The 19667-nt window shown below is 44.8% G+C and overlaps 2 protein-coding genes across 15 annotated transcripts in view; one reads left to right on the forward strand and one right to left on the reverse strand.

The window, feature by feature from the left end:
- Positions 1–7885, forward strand: part of KCNT1 (potassium sodium-activated channel subfamily T member 1) — a 231694-nt gene extending 223809 nt beyond the window's left edge. For all 9 annotated transcript variants that reach the window (XM_075905515.1, XM_075905514.1, XM_075905517.1 and 6 more), the window contains one exon: positions 1–7885. In XM_075905515.1, coding sequence (XP_075761630.1) covers positions 1–121 — 121 coding nt within the window. In that variant the 3' untranslated portion in view covers positions 122–7885.
- Positions 5853–19667, reverse strand: part of LOC102443492 (uncharacterized) — a 16983-nt gene continuing 3168 nt past the window's right edge. Inside the window, exons 2-8 of one of the 6 annotated variants that reach the window (XR_012897181.1) lie at positions 18804–18863; positions 18145–18270; positions 16134–16952; positions 14499–15110; positions 12207–13121; positions 8252–10874; positions 5853–7329 (exon numbers count right to left, since the gene is read on the reverse strand). Coding sequence is in view for 5 of the 6 variants with exons in the window: in XM_075905508.1 (XP_075761623.1) it covers positions 8920–10874; positions 12207–13121; positions 14499–15110; positions 16134–16952; positions 18145–18270; positions 18804–18825 (4449 nt within the window). In the remaining variant the exon portion in view is untranslated. Of the gene's footprint in view, positions 7330–7686; positions 10875–12206; positions 13122–14498; positions 15111–16133; positions 16953–18144; positions 18271–18803; positions 18864–19667 lie in introns of those variants that run through there. The other 5 variants (XM_075905508.1, XM_075905507.1, XM_006120780.4 and 2 more) reach the window with 5 other exon arrangements.

Below are 19667 nucleotides of genomic sequence, written 5' to 3' on the forward strand. Positions count from 1 at the left end.
GTATTTAATACGCTCAGACCCCCTCGCGCACGTCGCCAATGACGCCCACAGTCGAAAAAGCAGCTGCAGCCACAAGCTGGACCCGTGCAACCCTGAGACGAGAGATGAAACCCAGCTCTGAAGGCCCGTGCTGCTGACCAGGTCGGCTTCTCTGAGTGCTGCCGCATGGAGGTGCAAGAGAACGTACTGACCCCTTTCCCCAAGGGGGCTGGTTATTTGGGGACACAACATGGATTCCAGGTGGAATACTCCCAAGAACGCCCGCGGCCTCACATTGTCCGTGGGTGCCGCTGCCTTGGCAGAGGACTCCACGTTGCACTAAGAAAATGTCACCCACACACTCACCCCGGATTCAAGCGGCTTAGCGATGCCTTGAAGGGACGCGCTTCGCGTCTCGGCATTACCAGGACAGCTGGCCCCGCTGGCGGCTTCACACACGTTGTCGTTTTTAAACTTTTTTTAAAACTCGGTCCCGCCACTAGTGACCCGGTGGTGAGTAGGTCGGGCCGATGTGTCGGACGGGAATGGAGACGCCAGCGGAAACTCAAGGGATGAGAAGGCGCGAGCTGAAAACCACCCCCCGGGCCCTGTGTGTCCAGGGGAACAGGGACATGTCAGGGCAAGAGCGAAAATGATCACGTAACCCCCCCCCCATCTCTTCCCTCCCCCCTACCTTCTCCCACACATTCTTCAGCAGGCGTTGGCATGTGGGGAAGGAGATGACGTGATGATCTGGCTCCAGGGGCAGTTCGATAGCACCTTGGGCCCCTGGAAGCTCCAACAAGCTGCTGGGGGGGGGGTCCAAGAAAACCCCCTTCCTGCCACAGGCGCCCCCATTGTCCCCTCTCTGAGCTGGGCACTGTATCACGGTGTCAAAAGGTGGGGCCCAAGCCAGCCTCGCTCAGAAACTCCCCCCGCGATGCCTGACCGTGAGGCCGTCCTCCCCATACCGCTTGGCTGCGTTCATAGCGCCGCGGGAACCTGGTTCAACTGGCTAAATGCTGCTGTGCGCCTGTTCCTCCACCCCAGCCGCAGCTTCTCTCCCCCCCCCTCCCCCCCATCATTCAATCCCAGCTCGGGCAGGCCCCGGAAACTGGCACCAGTCCCAGCTGAGCCAAAGGTAGCGGAGGCGCCCAGCCTGCATTTTTGCAAAGGGTGCTGAATTCACACCTAGGCTAGGCTAAGTGGGGCGGGCGGGGAACTAGCTCGAGGAGCTCAGCACGGCCCAACGGAACGAAGGTGAGGAAGGAGCTGCAAAGGTTTAAGTTCTTGGTCCCAAATGGCCATAGCGGGCTAAAACCCCCATAACCCCCCTCTCCCACCAGGTCCCTAAACTCCTGTGTAGCTGGTGCCTCAGGCAAGGAGGGACTTTCATGGTGGAAACTAAGTGGCTGTCTCTAGGCACTAGCCCAACATGGGGAAGGTAAGTGTTCCCTCCCCAGCTCACACGCAAGATGCTGCTGGAGAGCAACATCCTCTCTTCCCCCCCTTCTTTTATTGCTGCCTTGGGATTGCTCCGTCCCGTTTCTCCCCGGGTGAAGTCTGGCACAGGGCCTGCCCGTTGCCTGGCTTTGCTAAACCGTTCCCAGTACGGGCCATGGCCCTCTGTAGCAACAGCTCCTAGCAGCTATGGGGGGGTTAGGCACCTCACTCTCTCACCCCTCTCACTGCCAGGGCTAGGGGATGTGGTGTGTAAAAACACCCGCTGCTACTTGCTCTCTGCAGCCACAGTGGCCAGGTAGCAGCAACAGGGAGAAACGAGGTGTACAAAGAGCAGCCGCTGCTGCTGGCGTGCACACAGCGTAGGCTGGCCCGGGGGCATGAGGCAGCTGGCTCAGAAACAAACGGCAGATCACTGTCACCTCCCTGAGGTTTAAGGGTTATTTCGAAGAGTTTAACCCCGCGGGGACCGCGTTTGTGGTTTCAAAAGACGCTATCCCAGAAAAGCAGCAATCTGCAATTATGCAAATGAAGCATGGGAAATTCAAATCTGCACTTCATTTGCAATTTCCGGTCTCTCCATTTGCATTCCTCTCTTGGAAGAGGAATGCAATGTAGACATACCCTTTCTAACTGCCTGTTCAACCTTGGACAGTACTAGACTTTATTCAAACTACCTAAAGGTTTGAGGCACCAAAAATTTGAATATCTTTGTTACGAGCCTTAGAGACAAAATTCTTATATAGAGTTTTATAATTGGGTAAAACTACAGCAAAGATGTGAATGTGCAGAATAACCTTGAAATTCTAGTCAGCATAGTCCAAGCTGGGTAAGAGCTAATGTAACGGTTACATTGACGCCATAAATGGTAGAGAACTTTTGAGAGCAGAAAAACAATGTATTTTTCACCTGTTTTTGCACACTTTAAACCTGTTGCCATGTAAATGGTTTATCTGAATGCCAAGTGACTAACAAAGTTGACTTGTAACAGACAAAATTTTAAAGTATATAAACAGAAGCGATTTTTGTGAAAATCCTGTAACGCACAACACCACTGTCATGAAGTTCTACTGGACATCTCTGATTGGTTGACCAGGCCTTGAACGATGAACGCAGCAGCTTTGTTTCTTTTCACAGACACCTGCCATTCATTTTCAACCTCTCCCCCCACCCCACTCCACACACTTCTCCAATAAAAGTTGTTTGCTAAACGTGTTGTTTAAAATTGCAGTTCTAAGCAGCCAATAAAACGAGAACGTAGTGCTTAGCTAGTTGGGCAAAAGTCCAAAATCTGGGCCAAAGTCCAAAATCATCAGGAAGGTGGCAACCTAGGATTCACGTTACTGAAAAATCCTAATATCAGACATTTGCAATCATGTGGCAATCAGTATAAAAATCTCTCCCCCTTAGAGATGAGAATTCCTCCAGCTCTGCGCTTTCCCTGCTTGATGCTGACAATTTCGTAGCATTGTCTGTAAACCATTTTATACAGGTATTCCAATGGGACCTAGGCGTCTGTGGTAGAGTCACTCAGCTTTTAAGGTCATTCTCAAGTGATGATTGACACATGCACATTATGAAAAGACAATCCTGAAATTTAGTATCATGGGGGAAAATATCATGGTGCCAATTCTCTCTCTTGCTTATTGATGCATCCTAGAACCATGTCATCGGGCTTTTTCAGGCCCGCCTGCCACAGAGCTCAGTTTTGCAGGGCAACAATGGCTCCAAAGCGTGTAGACTTAAGCAGCTATGAAGGGAAAAGCATGGGCTGCTGTACATAACATCGCCTTCAATTCCAATTTGCATACTGCACCGCCCCCTACAGCGTCCTGGTGGGAAGGAACACTTGCAGAGTTGCGCATTTGCTGTAACATTTTACCCATCTCTGTGGTCTTGTGGTTAAACTGACTTGTACTAGACAGAACCATTGCTTCCCTCACTCCAGTCCCACACCAGTTGTGGGGTGTATTCCCTGCACTTACATGCGTGAGTTAAGCCCCTTCCTCCAGAAAAGGAAATCTTCCCCCTTTCACAGTCATAGAACCATAAAGCCGGAAGAGACCTTACATGGCCATCAAGTCCAGCCCCCTGCCCAAGGCAGGACCAATCCCAATTAAATCAACCCAGCCAGGGCTTTGTCAAGCCGAGACTTAAAGATTGTTGATGCTTAAAATAAGAGGAGAGAAACAGATAGATCAAGAGGTACCATGCAGGAAGTTTTTAAACCTTGGACTAGGTACTGTGAATTGGGGCTGCCAATCAAACCAGCTTTTGATATTTGTTTCCTCATTATTAGACCAAGGTCCATCTAGCTCAGTGTCCTGTCTGCCAGCAGTGACAAATGCCAGATACCCCAGAGGGAGGGAACACAACTGGTAATCCTCATGTGATCCCTCCCCTGTCACTTCTTGCCACACAAACAGAGGCCAGGGACACCGATCCTACCCATCATAGCTAATAGCCATTGATGTATCTAACCACCATGAATCTCTCTCGCTCTTTTTTGAGACTTGTTCAAGTCCTAGATTCAATTAAGTGGTCATATCAACATTGGAATGGCACAGACTTATAAATGGAAATAGCACAGCAATTGTGTTGCCCAAACATAGTGAATGAAATAATGAACTGTCTTCTGGTTGGTGTTCTCGCAGTACAACGTTGTGTGTCTTTGGAGAAAACCAAACCTACCAATAATACGTTGGGCCAGAGTTGGGCAATTCTGGTGGTTTTGTTCATGAAGTATCTGGATACATATGGCCAGAGATATGCTCTGGTTCTTTTTCAATTGCTTCAGCCACACAGTGGTGAAGAGAGGTAATTTTCAGCGTTGGCAGGAAGATAATGTAGGATTTAAAGCAGGTAAAGGAAACAGCATTAAGTTTTCCCCTGAACTTTAACCCTGCCTCAAACAGAACCATTTTTGAAGTTTTGAAATGTTTGGATAAAAAAAGGCTTTTTCGTCTTCTCATTTATTTTCTTATGCATCATGAGAAAGGATGATGTTACTTCCTCTCAGATATCCTGCAAGAAGTCTCTCACACACACACACACACCTTCTCTCCTGAGATGTACAAGTCATTTTGCAGACTCACTTTTGGTAATCCTTTAAAATTGTGACTATATTTAACCAAGTCTAAATTACAAACTTCTGGAAGGTTGCCAGTCCCTGTTTTTCACTCAGGTTATAGTGAAACAAAGCCATAATTAGACACAGAAATCGCTATTTGTAAAAGTAGCATTACATCAGTACACTCTTGACTGTATGTCTTTGTAGGCTTGGCAGAATTGTTTTTAAATAATTTTGATAGAAAATGTTTGTTTTCAAGCCGTTTTATCGATTTAAATGTTCAGCTGCAGGAAACTGGGAAGCAGGCAATGATGTAACAATAGACATTCAGGTTTAAAAAGTTACATCTTTCCTGCTGTCACAATGCAAGTTATTAATGTCACATCACTCCACGTAAAGCAAACCTGCTTTTGTCAAACTCTAGTCAGTTCTCAAGCAAGACTTCGTATTTTGCCTACCTGCACATTTCTGTAACCACCGATGGAAATATTTTTTCGTCTGTGCAACTGATGTTTACTGACATTTACTGATAAAAATCAAATCCTTCCAAGCTGAGGCTTGTTACCTGCATGTGTTCTGGTTATTATTGTACACACAAGATGAACACACTTTTTCATTGGACAGGCTCCCTAGCCTGACGTGGTGTGTAAACAGGAAATTATTCTACAGTTACAGAGAATATACAGTTTATGAGGACCGTGCAACAAAATGCACTTCCTGCAGGCATGCATGTTTTTAACGCTAGATCTAGTTGGAAGTGCCAAATAGCCATTACAAATCAGATACTTAGTACTACTGGTTATGTACTGCTGTCATAAAGTAAGGGTGTACTATACTGTAAGTTTTCAGAATGATCAATTAATTGCACAGGAACACATGACGCACACTGAAAAAAGATGTACTGTACTTGGTGTGATCACATCCAAATCAAAGATCACATTTTAAGGGTGCTAAAAGACAAAGTGTTAAGGCCGGCCCTGCTGTGTATGGAAACAGTAAGTTAGACTGGCAAAAATTATACTATACTAAATAATAATGGTAAGAAAAAAACGCAAACCAACACACACAGAATATGCATGATTTATTATAATGCCAAAAACTTTAACAGTGTTCTGTGGTACTTGACAATGCTTCTTTTTGTTTAATATATAAAATGTATTTTAAAAAAGAATGATGTTTTTGCAAATTAAAATCTTACAAATTTCTATGGTGTAAATGTATGGTAAAAATTGTAATGAGATCTTTAAAAAAAATCTCTTGTAGAGATATTGAGGAACAGCTGATGAGATTCTAAGATCAAATGTTTAATTTTCTATATCTTTAGAATTGATTACAAGACGAATGTAAAACTCAACATATTTTATTTTTGTAATGCTCCTGAAAACATTAAGGCATCAAAGGGAAAATTATGTGGTCACTTGTAAAAGGGCTGTTTTAGAAGGGGATCATGGACAAAGTCCCACCTTCCCATGTGGCTTTAATGCTCAAAAAACAGCGATAGAGTCTATGGTATATAATAAATATAAAACTGACACGCCCACTGTTTGAGGCACGAAACAACACAGCTACAAAGAATTGCTTCAAATGTTCATTTTCATTCTTATTTGGAAGACAAAACTAAGCAGTGTATTCAGGGAAGAAAAAAAAGCTTTTCTAACGGCCAGTAAGTTCAAAATTGACCACTGTGGTTGGTAGCCATAGGCACAATTTTATATAAAGGCTATCTCTTTAAAAATACCATACAATAGGGCAAGGTGCCCACATAATTAACGAGGAATTAAGTAACCTTATGTATTTAGAAAGCAGTTATGAATTTTCTTACACATAATGTATACTCTAGAACACTGGTACAGCAGTACTGTAAAATTTAAAGTATAAACTCTCATCGGCTCTATAGCACTATCATTCTTATTAAGTAAAGTACAGGAGATTATCTCTCAATACTACTATCTTTGTTTTTAGATAAGAGCTATTCTACATTTCAAATGATTACCAAGTAATGGAATGTTTGAAAACAGCGATATTGTTGAGGGGGGGGAGGGGTTGTCCCATAAAATTTTATTAGATTGTAAAGGGGTCCGTCCGTATGCCAGAAAAGGTTGGGAGCCACTGCTCAATAATGAAGACTGTCCTAGGGTACGTCTAGACTACAGAGTTTTGTCGACAGAAGTTTTGTCAACAGATACTGTCGACAAAGCTTCTGTCGACAAAGAGCGTCTACACTACATTCAGTTCTGTCGACAAAGCAAGCTGCTTTGTCGACATGGTAGTGTAGACGCAAAGGACAGTTTACATGCAATAACACCTTCTGTCGACAGAAACTCTGTCGACAGAAGGCGTTATGCCTCGTAAAATGAGGTTTACCAGCGTCGACAAAACTGCTGAGTTCTGTCGGCGTTATGTCGACAGAACTCAGTGGTAGTGTGGACGCAGGTATAGTTTTGTCGACAAAACCCTGTAGTCTAGACACACCCCTATTGTCGGTCTTTAGGACAGTACAACTGGCTTCCAAAGATAGCTTGTTCATTTTATTTTCTTCACTAGCTCAGGTCTAAGAAACATACCAGGAGTCATAAGGAACAATTGCATGAGTAGAGCAAGGCTAGTTGATATTTCAGAAAAGTCATCAGAAAAGAGTCAGATGGTACAGATGAGAAGTCTCAATGTGTTACATGCAATGAACGTCAGTAGACAGACCCTTCAGGAGATAGTATAATTGCAGTGCTAACCACACCTATCTAAAATAGCGCCCGACATACCGACACTGCAGGATATGAGTTTTATGCATTTTTGGTTGTCCATCAGTTGTCCAAAAGTTTCTGAAATGGAAGGAAAGAGTCTCTGAAGTAGATTGAACTAGCTTGGCTAGTCTCTAGCAAACCACCACCACCACACACTTTCTGAAGAGTATATCTACGATTTGTGCGTAATAACCATAACCAGCGAGTCTGGAGGAAATGCAGAAATAAGTGAGATTCTCTGAGAAATTAATGTCTTGCATGTTCTATGTCCATTTACTGTTTATATCACTATTATAGGCCAAATTTCTAGATCAAAATTTAAAGGGAAATTTGAATAGCCAAGAATTGTTACAGTGCACATGCACGTCCTAATAAAAATCCCTTGCACACGACATGCGTAAAATATTTATGGAAAATCTGTCATCTTCACAGCTCTCCAGGTCAGCAAGTGCATGCTTTTTTATTAGCAATTAAACATTACAATTCCAGGTTTTTCCCACATATGGGACTCTCTTTTGTGCAATGTTCTGAAATACACTGTGGACAGCCAGTTAGAGGTGGGTTGGGTTTTTTTGTTTGTTTTTTGGTACAAATATATATGAAAATATTTCACACCGGTATGTAAAAAATAAAGTTACAATAAAATAGCTGCATGCAGCATTAATATACACTTTTGCAAACGTTTTTGAAGGGGTTGGACAAGGGAAGTGAGCTGAAATTTTGAAATCAATTGGAAATCTCCTTCTAAAATCCCAACATTTGGATAGGCTATCAAGTCCATTTTTCAGTGTTCTAAAATTGTGAAAAGCATTTTGTGCTGTTTTAAAAAAATATTGGGATCTTTTCAAAGCTCCTCACCTTAAGTTGGAGCTGTTCTTTAGGAATATTGTGGATCCAAATGTTTGCCAATTTTAGCCCAAGTCAATCTAACACCAACAATATTAAAAACCTTAAAATTAGCATTTCAAGGATAATATCTTTTGCTGTAAAAAGATTTTACCATGGTTATTTGATGAAGTGATGCTTCTATGAGCTATCAATGTTAGATGATCCAACCCTGTTTGACCTATTTCCGCCACCTTCCACATACAATATGCAAAGTCTCTTTTTGTCTCACAAAGAAAGCACACAAGCCGTCCTTCAAGAACATCCAAAACATTGCCTAACCACAAAAGAAGCAAGGGAAAAAACTAGGTAAAATCATTTACAATTACAGGCTTCCAAAAAGGATGCATTTTTCTTAATTTTTAAATATCTTTAACCATTACCCTTTCCTTCTTTGAAACAGGCAACCTTTGTTAATTCCAAAACATCCATGAACTTGCATGCTACTGAGGTTTATCATGGGATTTTTAGCACTTTGTATTAGTTCAAGATCAAAAATTATATCTTGAAACTAAATCAAAGACAACAGACTCAACACATAATGATACGTACAAGGTCATTAACAGAAAACCATACATGCATCTCTACAGCATAGGAATGGTATTTGTTGAGTCATTCTTAGCTGCCTTCATTTATCTACACAAACCCATCCATTTTACAACTTCATTATATTTTAGCTGTGTGAAATTCTACCAATGTCTAATAGTAGAACATCATAAATTCATAGTATACTTACATCACAGTAATATATATTTTTAGCAAGAGGTTTATATTGATGGTCACTCATTTACTGGTTGGGTCATTCTCTTTTTTCTGCCACTTGGACCTCCTTTCCTCCTCTTCCACACTAAGCGATACGTTTGCTGAAATTTTACAATAGCGGAGATTGGAAAGTACACTTAGTTCATTTGTTTGTTTCCTCGGCGTCTTTGGATTATAAAGGCAATTTAAATATGTGGCTTTATCCCTCAGTTGAGGGTCTTGTCCCAATGAACATGGAGTTGGTGTCACTGGAGTGGTGGGGGAGGACCTCTTGTTCAGCTCCGGAAGATCCAGGGTGCAGTCTAAATTCTGGCGAAGTTTCCCAAGAGATAAGCCATCAGTAGGTAGTCTGAAAACGGAATGATACGTATTCTTGGGTTGTTTTACTGATGGACTTTCATTCCAGTTTTGCTGTAGGTCATTCTTCCATGGGTTGGAAAGTGCAGATTCTTGTTGCAGAAAAGACCTGTCTGACTGCTCCGGCAGACAAATTATCTTAGAATGCAGTCCAGTCTCCCGGGGCTGTCTGCTTCCTAAATATGGACTGGCAAAGGAGTTGTCTCCTGCCTCACAAAGTTCAGTGTCTGTGTTAACAGCCACTAACATGTGGTTTTTAGAGTCGGAACGTTTCATATCTGCTTCGGTCTCTGGTTTTAGGTTTACCAATATATTCTGGAACTGAAACGAGGCCTTATTACAAGCTACTTGCTGAATTCCTGCACTACTAGAGACCTGGCACGATGGAGAAACAGTCCCATTGTAGCCAGGAACACTGATTTCTTCTGCTTGACTTTCATAAATAGCAAGAGCAGGATCTGCAGAGGACTTGCAGCTTTTTGATGCAGCAGGTTGTCCGAAATGCTCCTGGCCAGTGTCCTTTTTACATGCAACACCATCGCATTCATAATGATTAGCTGCTATAGGACAGGCATTTTCCAAGCTGCTTCTACAAGGACTGGTGTCTATATTATGCCAGGTATCGCAGTCAACCCTCAAACTTTCACTCGGGCCCAACAGTTCCCTAAAATTCTTTTGGTCGTCTGTGTTGTTTGAGCTAATAGCTTTCTCTACCTCATACGAGTTGTGCTCAGTGTAGTCTGATTGAACCGTCTTTGTTTTCTCAACATCAATATTAACCTGAGCTCCCTTGTCTTCATTAAGCAAGCATTCTGCATTGGCACTTGCCTCTCTCAGTCTGCCTGCATGTTTCTCTTCACTGGGAGAAACGTGCATTTGCTGCGCCGAAATAACCTCATTTGGCAAATAACAGTTGGAGACCCTATCGGCTGCTCCTTTACATCCAACTTCGTGAACATCCATTAAAGAGCCTTTACGACTATTCGGACTGGAAGTTCTAGAGCCAGGAGCCGGGGTGAGAGGGAGGTAAGTAACGGCAGATGCTATAGCACTGAGTTGTTGCGATTTTACAAGGCAGAGTTCTCGATGTAAAATAGTTGGAGAGGCAGTGACCCAACCTTTTTCACCACCAGCCAAATGCCCACTGATGGTATTTGTCTGCGCCAGTTTATCCAAATCGGTTTCTGCATCCAAAGACTTCCAGTCTTGGACAAGGTGCTCACTACCTGCATTCTCAGATCTTCTGGCTGGAGGATTAGCACCAATGGAGGCATTTCCTAGATCCGCCATCCTGGTCTGATCTGTTATAGTGCATTTTTCAGTGCTCTCTTGAAATTCAGCGACGGGGTCAACAGTTGCCTGTCTTAGAGAGCAGCAATCAGCTCCAACTTCTTGGTGAGCTATATCAGTTGGTTGGGCCCGCTGCAGAGTTCTTGTCTGAGGAAGTCCACAAGAAATGCTATTGTCCTCTTCAGGCAACTCTTGATGGCAAATCCAATCAGGAGCAAAGGAAGCGTGTACGTCCAGCAAAGTGCTGTCGTTTCCCTTTTCCCGTTCAGTTGTTAGTGGCTCGTCACTGTTTACATACCGGGCAAGGAAAGTTGTAGTCACATCTTGTTCTGTAAGATTTAGTATAAATACAAAACACCATGACACATTATAAAAAATCCTTATCACCGTTTCTACAGTGTGTGAATTCATGACCCCAATTCATGTCCATCCACCAATGAACTGCACATGGATATTGGGGTAGTGGATATACTGAGATGCTTCAGGAGACGTAAAACCCCTTCACGTTGTGTGTTACAGTGCTCTGTCTGCCTGAGTCTCGCAGACAATAATTGAAACTGAAATACAGCGATGATTACAATCGATCACTACAGAAGCTATTCCTGTCTGCACACTTGATAGTTAAGTTTTACAAAGCTGTTGGCTGCACATTATCATGCGGCAGTTATTTCCAAAAATTAATGAAATCCCGAATATTTGAAAATATATTGCCTTTTATTAAAAACAGGTGAAATCCTTCTAAATTCCCTAGGCGGTGGTGAGTTACATTTTAAAAGTGCTGAAACAAACGTTAATTCTTTTTATACATCATGAAGAGATCTAAGGAGAAGGGAAAGGAGGAAACAGCTGTTATATGGCATGAACATTTTTAAAAAATCTCGTACAGTGAAACCTTTGTTGTCCAGCACTCTGTTAACCAGAAAACTTTGTTAACCAGCATTGCCCCCAGCCACAATACTGTCACATCTTCAGGCGCACAGGTCTGGATTGGTTTCCCATGATTGGCTTAATTTTTTATTTAAGAAGTACTAACTCAAAATAGAAATGTTAGACCAACTGCCTCACACTACAAAACTACCAATATTAAAAACCTGAGTTTTACTATTATTGTCCATTGGGTTTTCCTAGGTTGATGGGACCCTCAGATAACCGGAACGCCCTAATCCCCGGGCGTGCCAGATAACAGGTTTTACTGTACTTTGAAATTGCTTTCTGCTGCTGCCCTTATTATATATGGCAAGTAGAATCTAAGCACCTGCTGGCCTGCAGCACTCTCTGCTGCCCGGGGTGAGTTTAAGCATAATGCTAAGCAGAGAATGCCTGCATGGCCTTGTTTTCACAGCTGCCTGGGACTTTGTTACGCAATGTAGTTCATTTATCAGCCACCACAAGCATGAGCACAGGACTCAGACTATTTCTTAGCATTAGCTCACACCTCCCCCGGCCACAGACGGATGTTCGTTAGCTGTGGAACACAAAACCTCCTCTTGAAATTAGGTGTCAATTTAATTCAAAGCAGCGGCGCGTAGAATACACGGAGCTGCAGCCTTGCTACACTCCGTGGCTAATCTCCAGTCATTTCCAGGGCTGCTGCTTGGGCCTCCGCTTTTCCCTTCTCTGGGAGAGTTTAACGAAAAGGTTAATGGTGAGTCTCTCGTTACCTCTCAGAAGATCCAGATCGGAGGGGGGAGCCTGTGGAGACAGGTCTAATTGCTCTCTTGAATTCACACGTGCAGTCTTCAGCTCCTTCAAAACTTTCTGGGCAGCTGGGCAGGGCTGGTATTCATTGCAACAATTTGTATGGGATTTCCAAAATCTCTCTCTAGATAATTTATTATTCTTTAAGGAGGATTCTTCGCCAGGTGTCTCGCTCCTCGGTATCCTATCGTAGGGCCTCTCTTCTCCCGATCTATCGTTATCACAGAAAGAGCGAGACGGGAGAGCCTCTTTCTCAGAAAAGGTGGTAATTAATTTGTCCTCTGCTGCAGGCTTGATGCCTTTATTATCTGGGTTGCTGGCACTAGCGTGTTCTCCAGAGTTGGTGAAATCTGAAAGCAGGGAGTCGGCTGGTGCTTCGGGTTCTGGCGCGAGGTTGCTATTCCCTGTGTTCATAGACTCTCTCGGATGGTCGCTTACACTCTGTGCAATGCGGCAGTTCTCAAGACAGATGTTTTTCTGAAAGGCTGGTTCTTCCCTTCCTCGATCTGTGCATCCATCTTCAGTGGTAGCGGTGGACTCACCTTTTATAAAATGTCGTTGGCATAAAGTCTCGCAGTCGGGGCCTCTTCTCGAATGCACCGAATGGGCCTCAAATCCAGTCTCACCGTTTTCTTTGGAGGCTCTCTCTCCAGCAGCCTCTGCTAACTGGCTGGAGATGCTGAAGTGTAAAGAGCTCCAGGATTTGCTTCTCTTGCTAGAGGCAGTGTGACCTCCCTCTCTGCCGGTTTGTGTCTGGGTAGCGCTTTCTGCTGGAGAAACTACATTTACCAAAGTCCTGAAACATTGAGAACCTCCCAAGCAGGCAAAGGGACTCAACGCCTGCTCTTCCCAGTGGGTTTCAAAATATTTCACCAAGGCTGTGAAACAGAGAGAAGCAAGTTGAAGTTAACGACATTGGAAATACGTATTTTTGCCACGCGTGCCAATCTCACTTCTCTCACCTGAGCATAGAACTACACCCCCCCCCCCGCACACAGGCGAAAAGGCATTTCCCCCCCAAGTGTGTGCCCCTACTTGGGCTGGAAACGGGGCTCAAACACTAAATGCAGGAAGCACATGAGGATTTGCTATAGGGATTTAAGGACATGTCTGCCATGCAGCATTTTAATTACAGGAAGACCCTTGTGATTGGTGGAATCGCTATTCCTGGTTCTGAGTATTTGCGGGTGACTCGTGTCCCAGCATAGGGAGGATAGCAGGGGTTGAAAGCTGCAAGGAACTCACTGTCACTTCTGGTCTCTGCTGTGAGTTCCCTGCAGCTCCTGGGGCCCCCCACCATGAGTTCCCTGCAGCTCCTGGGGCCCCCCACCGTGAGTTCCCTGCAGCTCCTGGGGCCCCCCACCGTGAGTTCCCTGCAGCTCCTGGGGCCCCCCACCGTGAGTTCCCTGCAGCTCCTGGGGCCCCCCACCGTGAGTTCCCTGCAGCTCCTGGGGCCCCCCACCGTGAGTTCCCTGCAGCTCCTGGGGCCCCCCACCGTGAGTTCCCTGCAGCTCCTGGGGCCCCCCACCGTGAGTTCCCTGCAGCTCCTGGGGCCCCCCACCGTGAGTTCCCTGCAGCTCCTGGGGCCCCCCACCATGAGTTCCCTGCAGCTCCTGGGGCCCCCCACCGTGAGTTCCCTGCAGCTCCTGGGGCCCTCCACCGTGAGTTTCCTGCAGCTCCTGGGCCCCCAATGAGTTTGGGAGTCTTGGGCAGCTCACCGCCGGGGCCACGGCCCCCAGCATTTGCGGATTTTGCCATTTGCGGTGGTGAACACAAGCACTGCGACTGGCAAGAGCGTCCTGCGTTGATTTCTACAGTCACGTTCTTTGAAATAAGACCACCATTCTAAACGTGAAACATCTTCTTCTCGCAATGCCTCGCCAATGGAGCTGACAGCTCGGTACCCTAAGACTGAGTAGGGAACGATGCAAATTCCGGATGAGGGATGAAGATGTTCAGTGGATCAAGATGCCCCATTGGACAGTAGCCCCTACTGAGAATTCGTGCTGGTTCTGCGGATTCGTGGCAGCAGCCTCCATTATAACGGGCCACCTCATTCAGCAGCAAGCCCCTTGAAAGTGGGCAGAGCACAGGGCCACCACGGCAAAATACAGAAATGAAAGTCGGAGTTATTATTTTCTGTTTCACGACCTCTCCTAGTCCTGTTGTAAAGCAACCAACACCCAACCTCCCCCTCCGACAACCCCGCCGCCACCTTTTCGGAGTAATCATTTTTCCGCTTTAACGGAACTTACCAGGTTCGCCAATCTCCAACTGTTCCCTCTTCTGGACAGTTTTTTCGTGGTTGAATGATGGGCAATACAAGCCATGGTCCCTCTTTAGAGAAGGCTGTAGCTCCACATTAGGAAGTAAACCGGGGGCACTGACACATCTGGGGATTTCAGCTGCTGTCTCCACACTTTGGCTGCCCACGAGGCGGAGAGCTGGGCTTGCTTTGTCTGGACTTTCAATTTCCATTCCTTCTGGATAGATCGTCAGGATCTTTTTACCTGCGTGACGGGGAGCCGGCAGCAGGACCATTCCAGGCAACTTCACTGGAGTGCCTGTTTCTGCTGCATATTCTCTGCTGGCTTGGGGCGTGTTGTTGAAAACGTCACCGGGTGTGTCTTCTTTTGTATCTGCTTTGCTTTCTTTCTGAAAGCCTCTTGTCCTACTGGTTTTTATCACACCGCTATGGGGAAGTGGGGATACGGAAGGGACACTGGTCACGCTCCGTGGGAACTCTTCCACAGAGTCCTTCTGTGAGCTGTGTCCATCCTCTGCCTGATTAGTGACTCTGCTGTATTTCCAGTGTTTGGTGACGAAGCAGGCAATCAGGCACACGATAAAACTGAAGAAAAGTCCTCCTGCAAGAGAGAGGATGAGAGTCAGACCACGTTCATTACTTCATTGTTTAAGTGTATAGCATGAACTTGGCACTGGATCGTCATAGCAGTATCTACAACTGTCAGGCATGGTGCAGTTGTAACCTACACACTGTTTGAATGTAGTGGATTGTCCCATCTAATGGCACCAAGACCACTTGCAGAGAGAACAATGAGTCTGCTCTACAGCCTCAGGCCAGGTCTATACCAGAGAAGAAAAATCGATGCAAGATATGCAACTTCAGTTTTGTGAAGTCAACATACCTTGCCTCGATTTTCTGGGGCAGCCCCATATTGGGAGGTCGAGGAGAAAAACTCTCGTCAACTTTTCCGTTTCTCCCCTTGACCTCCTGCTGTGAGGCTGCCCCAGAAAGATCGATGCAAGGTACGTCAACTCCAGCTACACAATTCAAGTAATTTGAGTTGTGTATCTTGGACTGCAACTGTTGTGTATCCTGGTGAATTCAAGGAGTTCTGGGGTTAACAGGGGCACCCTCAGCGTTCAATTTAGCAGGTCCTTACCAGACCCACTAAATCAAACACCGGAAGATTGACCTCTGGAGCGTCGGTCTTCCTGGAAGTGTAGATGTACCCTCTGCTAATAGCCAGTTGGCTTGTAGCTCATGCGGTAGAGGCTCATGCACTAATCTCCAGAGGTCCCAGGTTTGAGTCCATCCACAGATGACCAGTGTCTGTCGGCATTACAGAGGCCCGTTTCATGCAAGTTTTTCACCACACAGGTCTGTCAAAACACCTCAACCCTGCTCTGAAGCACCATCTGATAGGATCTGCATTATCTCCTTCCAGGTTCCTTCATCCCTTTACTGACTTGGGGGTCGTCTTGCCCAAAGACTGCCCTCTGGATGCTAATGAATAAGGCCCCACAAAGCCAGTAAGGCAAAATAAAACTCTGAAGATCCTTTATACTCTACACCTTTAATGTGACGTATGAACATAGCTAACAATTCAGACAGCAGCTCCCAAACACATGCTGTTGGAGTTTACCTGTGAAGCCATACAGCAAGTCAAATTTGGAAGTGGTTTCTTGGGGTAGAAAGGCACAGACTTCCGGCCCTACGCTCAACACTTGGCATCCTCGCAGGCTTGGTGGATTGTTGCACACGAAGCCACCAGGTGTCTGCACTTTCTCCTTCAGTAGCTGCATGGAGCTCACCAGATGGCAGTCACAAAACCAAGGGTTTTCATTAAGAAACAAGGCGGCAAGAGAATCTGGGATGCTGGCCAGTGCAGTCAGCTTATTATTAAACAACTGTAAATGCGTCAATGCATGCAAAGGCTGGAAAACCTCGTTATTAATAAACAGGATTTCATTGCTTGACAAGTCCAGTTTGGTCAATGACGCCAGCCCATAAAAAGTGTCCCTGGAAAGATATCGAATAAAGTTGGAAGACATGACAAGTTCGTTCAGCTTAGCCAAACTCTCCAAAGTCCGTGGTGGAAGGTAAGTTATTTTGTTGCCAGAAAGGAGAAGCTTGGCGAGCAACGGCATCTCCAAGAACCAAGAACTTTTCACCGTGTCCAAGGCATTATCTGTAAGAATCAACTCCTCGAGGATTCCGAGGCCAGCGAAAGCCGAAGGCTGGATCCCACAGCTCACCAGGGAGTTACTGCTGAGATCCAAACTCCTCAGGCTGCTGGAGTCCTTTGCCACAAAGGTCATGTTTGCAAGGGAAGAGAACGGAAATCCAGTGACGGAGAGCAAGTGAAGCCGGGGGAAGTTCTGGAAAGATAGCGGGGGTATCTTGCTGAGGTTTCCATGCCGCAACAGTATTTTCTCTGTGGAGTTTGGCAAACCTGGTAAAACTGAGGAAGAAAAAAAAAAGATGTTAGGACCTAAACCACAGGAAGAGAATAGACTGATCTAATACACATTGGGAATCAGCCCTGGGATGTGGCTGCATTGGGCAAGTACAAAGAGCTACAGCTGAAGACCACACCACAATGACTGAAAGCAATTTACTCAAAGATAGGAGGGGCACTGACAGCCTCCATGGGCCAGTGGGCTAGGTGTGGGTGGCCAGCTCTAGGTTCCTGGAAGGGGTGGGGCTTCAGGTGGAAGGGGTGGGGCTAGGAGCAGGTAGCTCTCAGTGCTGCCCAGAGAGCACCACACCATCTCCCACTCCCTGCCCTCCACCCTTTTGATCAGGGCAACTCAACTTTGGAAGCTCCGAGGGCCACAATGATACTTACAGCACATGCCGAGGGCCGCAACTTAAGTGTGGTTACATATACATGCAAACATACATGCAAATATATGCAAATAGCTTCTTTCACACTGACAGGCATGACTACAAAGGTTAAGGCAAGACTACACAACACGCAGGCCCCATTTAAGTCAGTTCTGCTGATGTTAATAAAATGCAGTATGGACCCGATTTCCACCCACATGACAGCACTTTTAATGAGCAGTGACAGTCCAGAAATTTAACTACTAAAACGCATCTCAACAGAAGACCATTCTATTGACTTCTTTTTTGTTTCGGCTCTCACCCCCGGGCCGCATGTTGAGCCCCACGTAAACACAAACTGCACCACAGCCTGCAAATATGAGTAGCCCTGTCTTAAAGCCACCCAGAGTGCCACAATTAAAAGGGCTTAGGGCTGCTGCCACAGTAGCAGTGGTATTGGCCAGGAGTCCCAGGTCCCTTTGAATCACCCGGCCTTGCCTCTTTCCTTCCCCCATCGGCAGGGCTGAAGACAGACCTTGTCATGTTCTCCTAAATATAGTCCCTTTTATTCTTGGCTTATGGCCTACTAGTGTTCATAAGCCCCATCACAACCTTGACTAGATAACATGACTTTTATATATGGCCATGGCTTTTGGCTTTTTCCTCTTTATAGTTTTTCAAGTGAATACATTGTTACTTCTAGACACTTAACTACAAAGCACAAACCCTGGCTCAAAAGCAACATGTGATTTAAGAATTCCACTCACTACTTGTCTCCTCTATGAATTGGCAGCAACAGGAACGCAGGAGAGGAACAAAGGTTTTACCTTCCTGAAGTGATGAGACCTGCTCACACTCCGCTAGCCCTGTGGAGCAGTATTTACAGAGCGGGGGACAAGGCCGGCCTACTTCCAGGCAAATCAGCAGAAGAAAACTAGCAAGCGCCAAAGGACCTGTTTACACATAAAATCCAGTTATACACACACACACATTTTTGAAAAGTTCTTTTTGAGGATTGTCTTAAACTTGCAGGATTCTGACTTACTATACTGATTCCATGTCCACTGGGATACTATAGATTAAGAGGTTATGCATCAAGAGGAGTATTTATGATCTTTTCATTCCACTGTAACAGTGTTTTAGTCTCGCAGTAGCATTTGCTGCTTATAAAAGCTATTTCGTTCAAAAGGGCCCTTGGCTACGGAAAGCTTCAAACCACCGTTTTTAGCATTGCTCTGAAATCTCTTCAACGTTAAGATGCCGTACACACTAGTGACAGACACGCTGTGATCACGAGTTAGAAGGTGATTGTTACTAGGCAAGTTTCTACGTTCCTATTGTGGTGTTTATTAATTAGTAAATATCCCCACTCTTCATAGGCAGGTTATTAACTGATGCGCTGACGGCACGGGGATTTGCAAATTATTTTATATGGTGCACCATATCTTTAAAAGAACAATCGCCTTGTTAATCCCCCACTTCTCACCATTTACGATCCCATTCACCATCTCTCAACATCCACCTGGAAAGTACAGTAATGGCTTACCTAGAAAATCAATAGTAAGGAAATATTTCATGTATTTTTAGCTGTCTCGAAGTAATGTAAGCACTAGTAAGAAGGAAAAGAGCACTAGGTAACTGGTCATTTCTGTGTAGACCGCTGCTGCCATGTATTTTATATGGGATTGAATATACTGTAAAATTAGGTGTTTTACCCCAAGAAAAAAAGATGGATTCTCATTTGTTGTAGAAAATATTTAGATACCATATCGTTAACCATGAGACTATTTAGATGATGGACCTCTAAGCTTGTTATTTTGTTAACTTATTTCCTGAATTGTTTTCTGTATCACCAACTGTATCCTGTTTCAGCACATATCTTGGACTATATACATTCTACCTTTTTATGTTCCTCCCAAAGCATACATCTGGCATTTTCTCAGTGTCTGTGAATATAAGCATTTACATTTGCGTTGTGTTGTGTAACTGACAACATATTGGCTTAATTCTAGGCAAGGGATACATGTGCACTGGTTATAAACTCATTTAACTTGCTCAAAAATATTACACGTTCTTTATGTTACATTATATGTTCCTATTAGTAGCAAAACCAAAAATACTCTAAGCAGGTTTAACATTTTCCCAAACAGCTAGTCAGATGCACACTTTAGAAAAATCCTATGAAGGTTAGAAATATTTTCAAAGAAAGGTGGATTCTGAAATTTACTTTACTGAACTAATTTTGGGTGATTATCAAAGAAGAGGCAAAATTGTCCCATGGAAAGTAGATTTCAATTTCAGGCAGCTGCAAATGTTTGTATACTTTCATTTAAAAAAATAATTATAGTTT

This window comes from Pelodiscus sinensis, chromosome 22 (assembly GCF_049634645.1).
Source record: "Pelodiscus sinensis isolate JC-2024 chromosome 22, ASM4963464v1, whole genome shotgun sequence".
In the NCBI taxonomy this organism is placed as follows: domain Eukaryota; kingdom Metazoa; phylum Chordata; order Testudines; family Trionychidae; genus Pelodiscus; species Pelodiscus sinensis.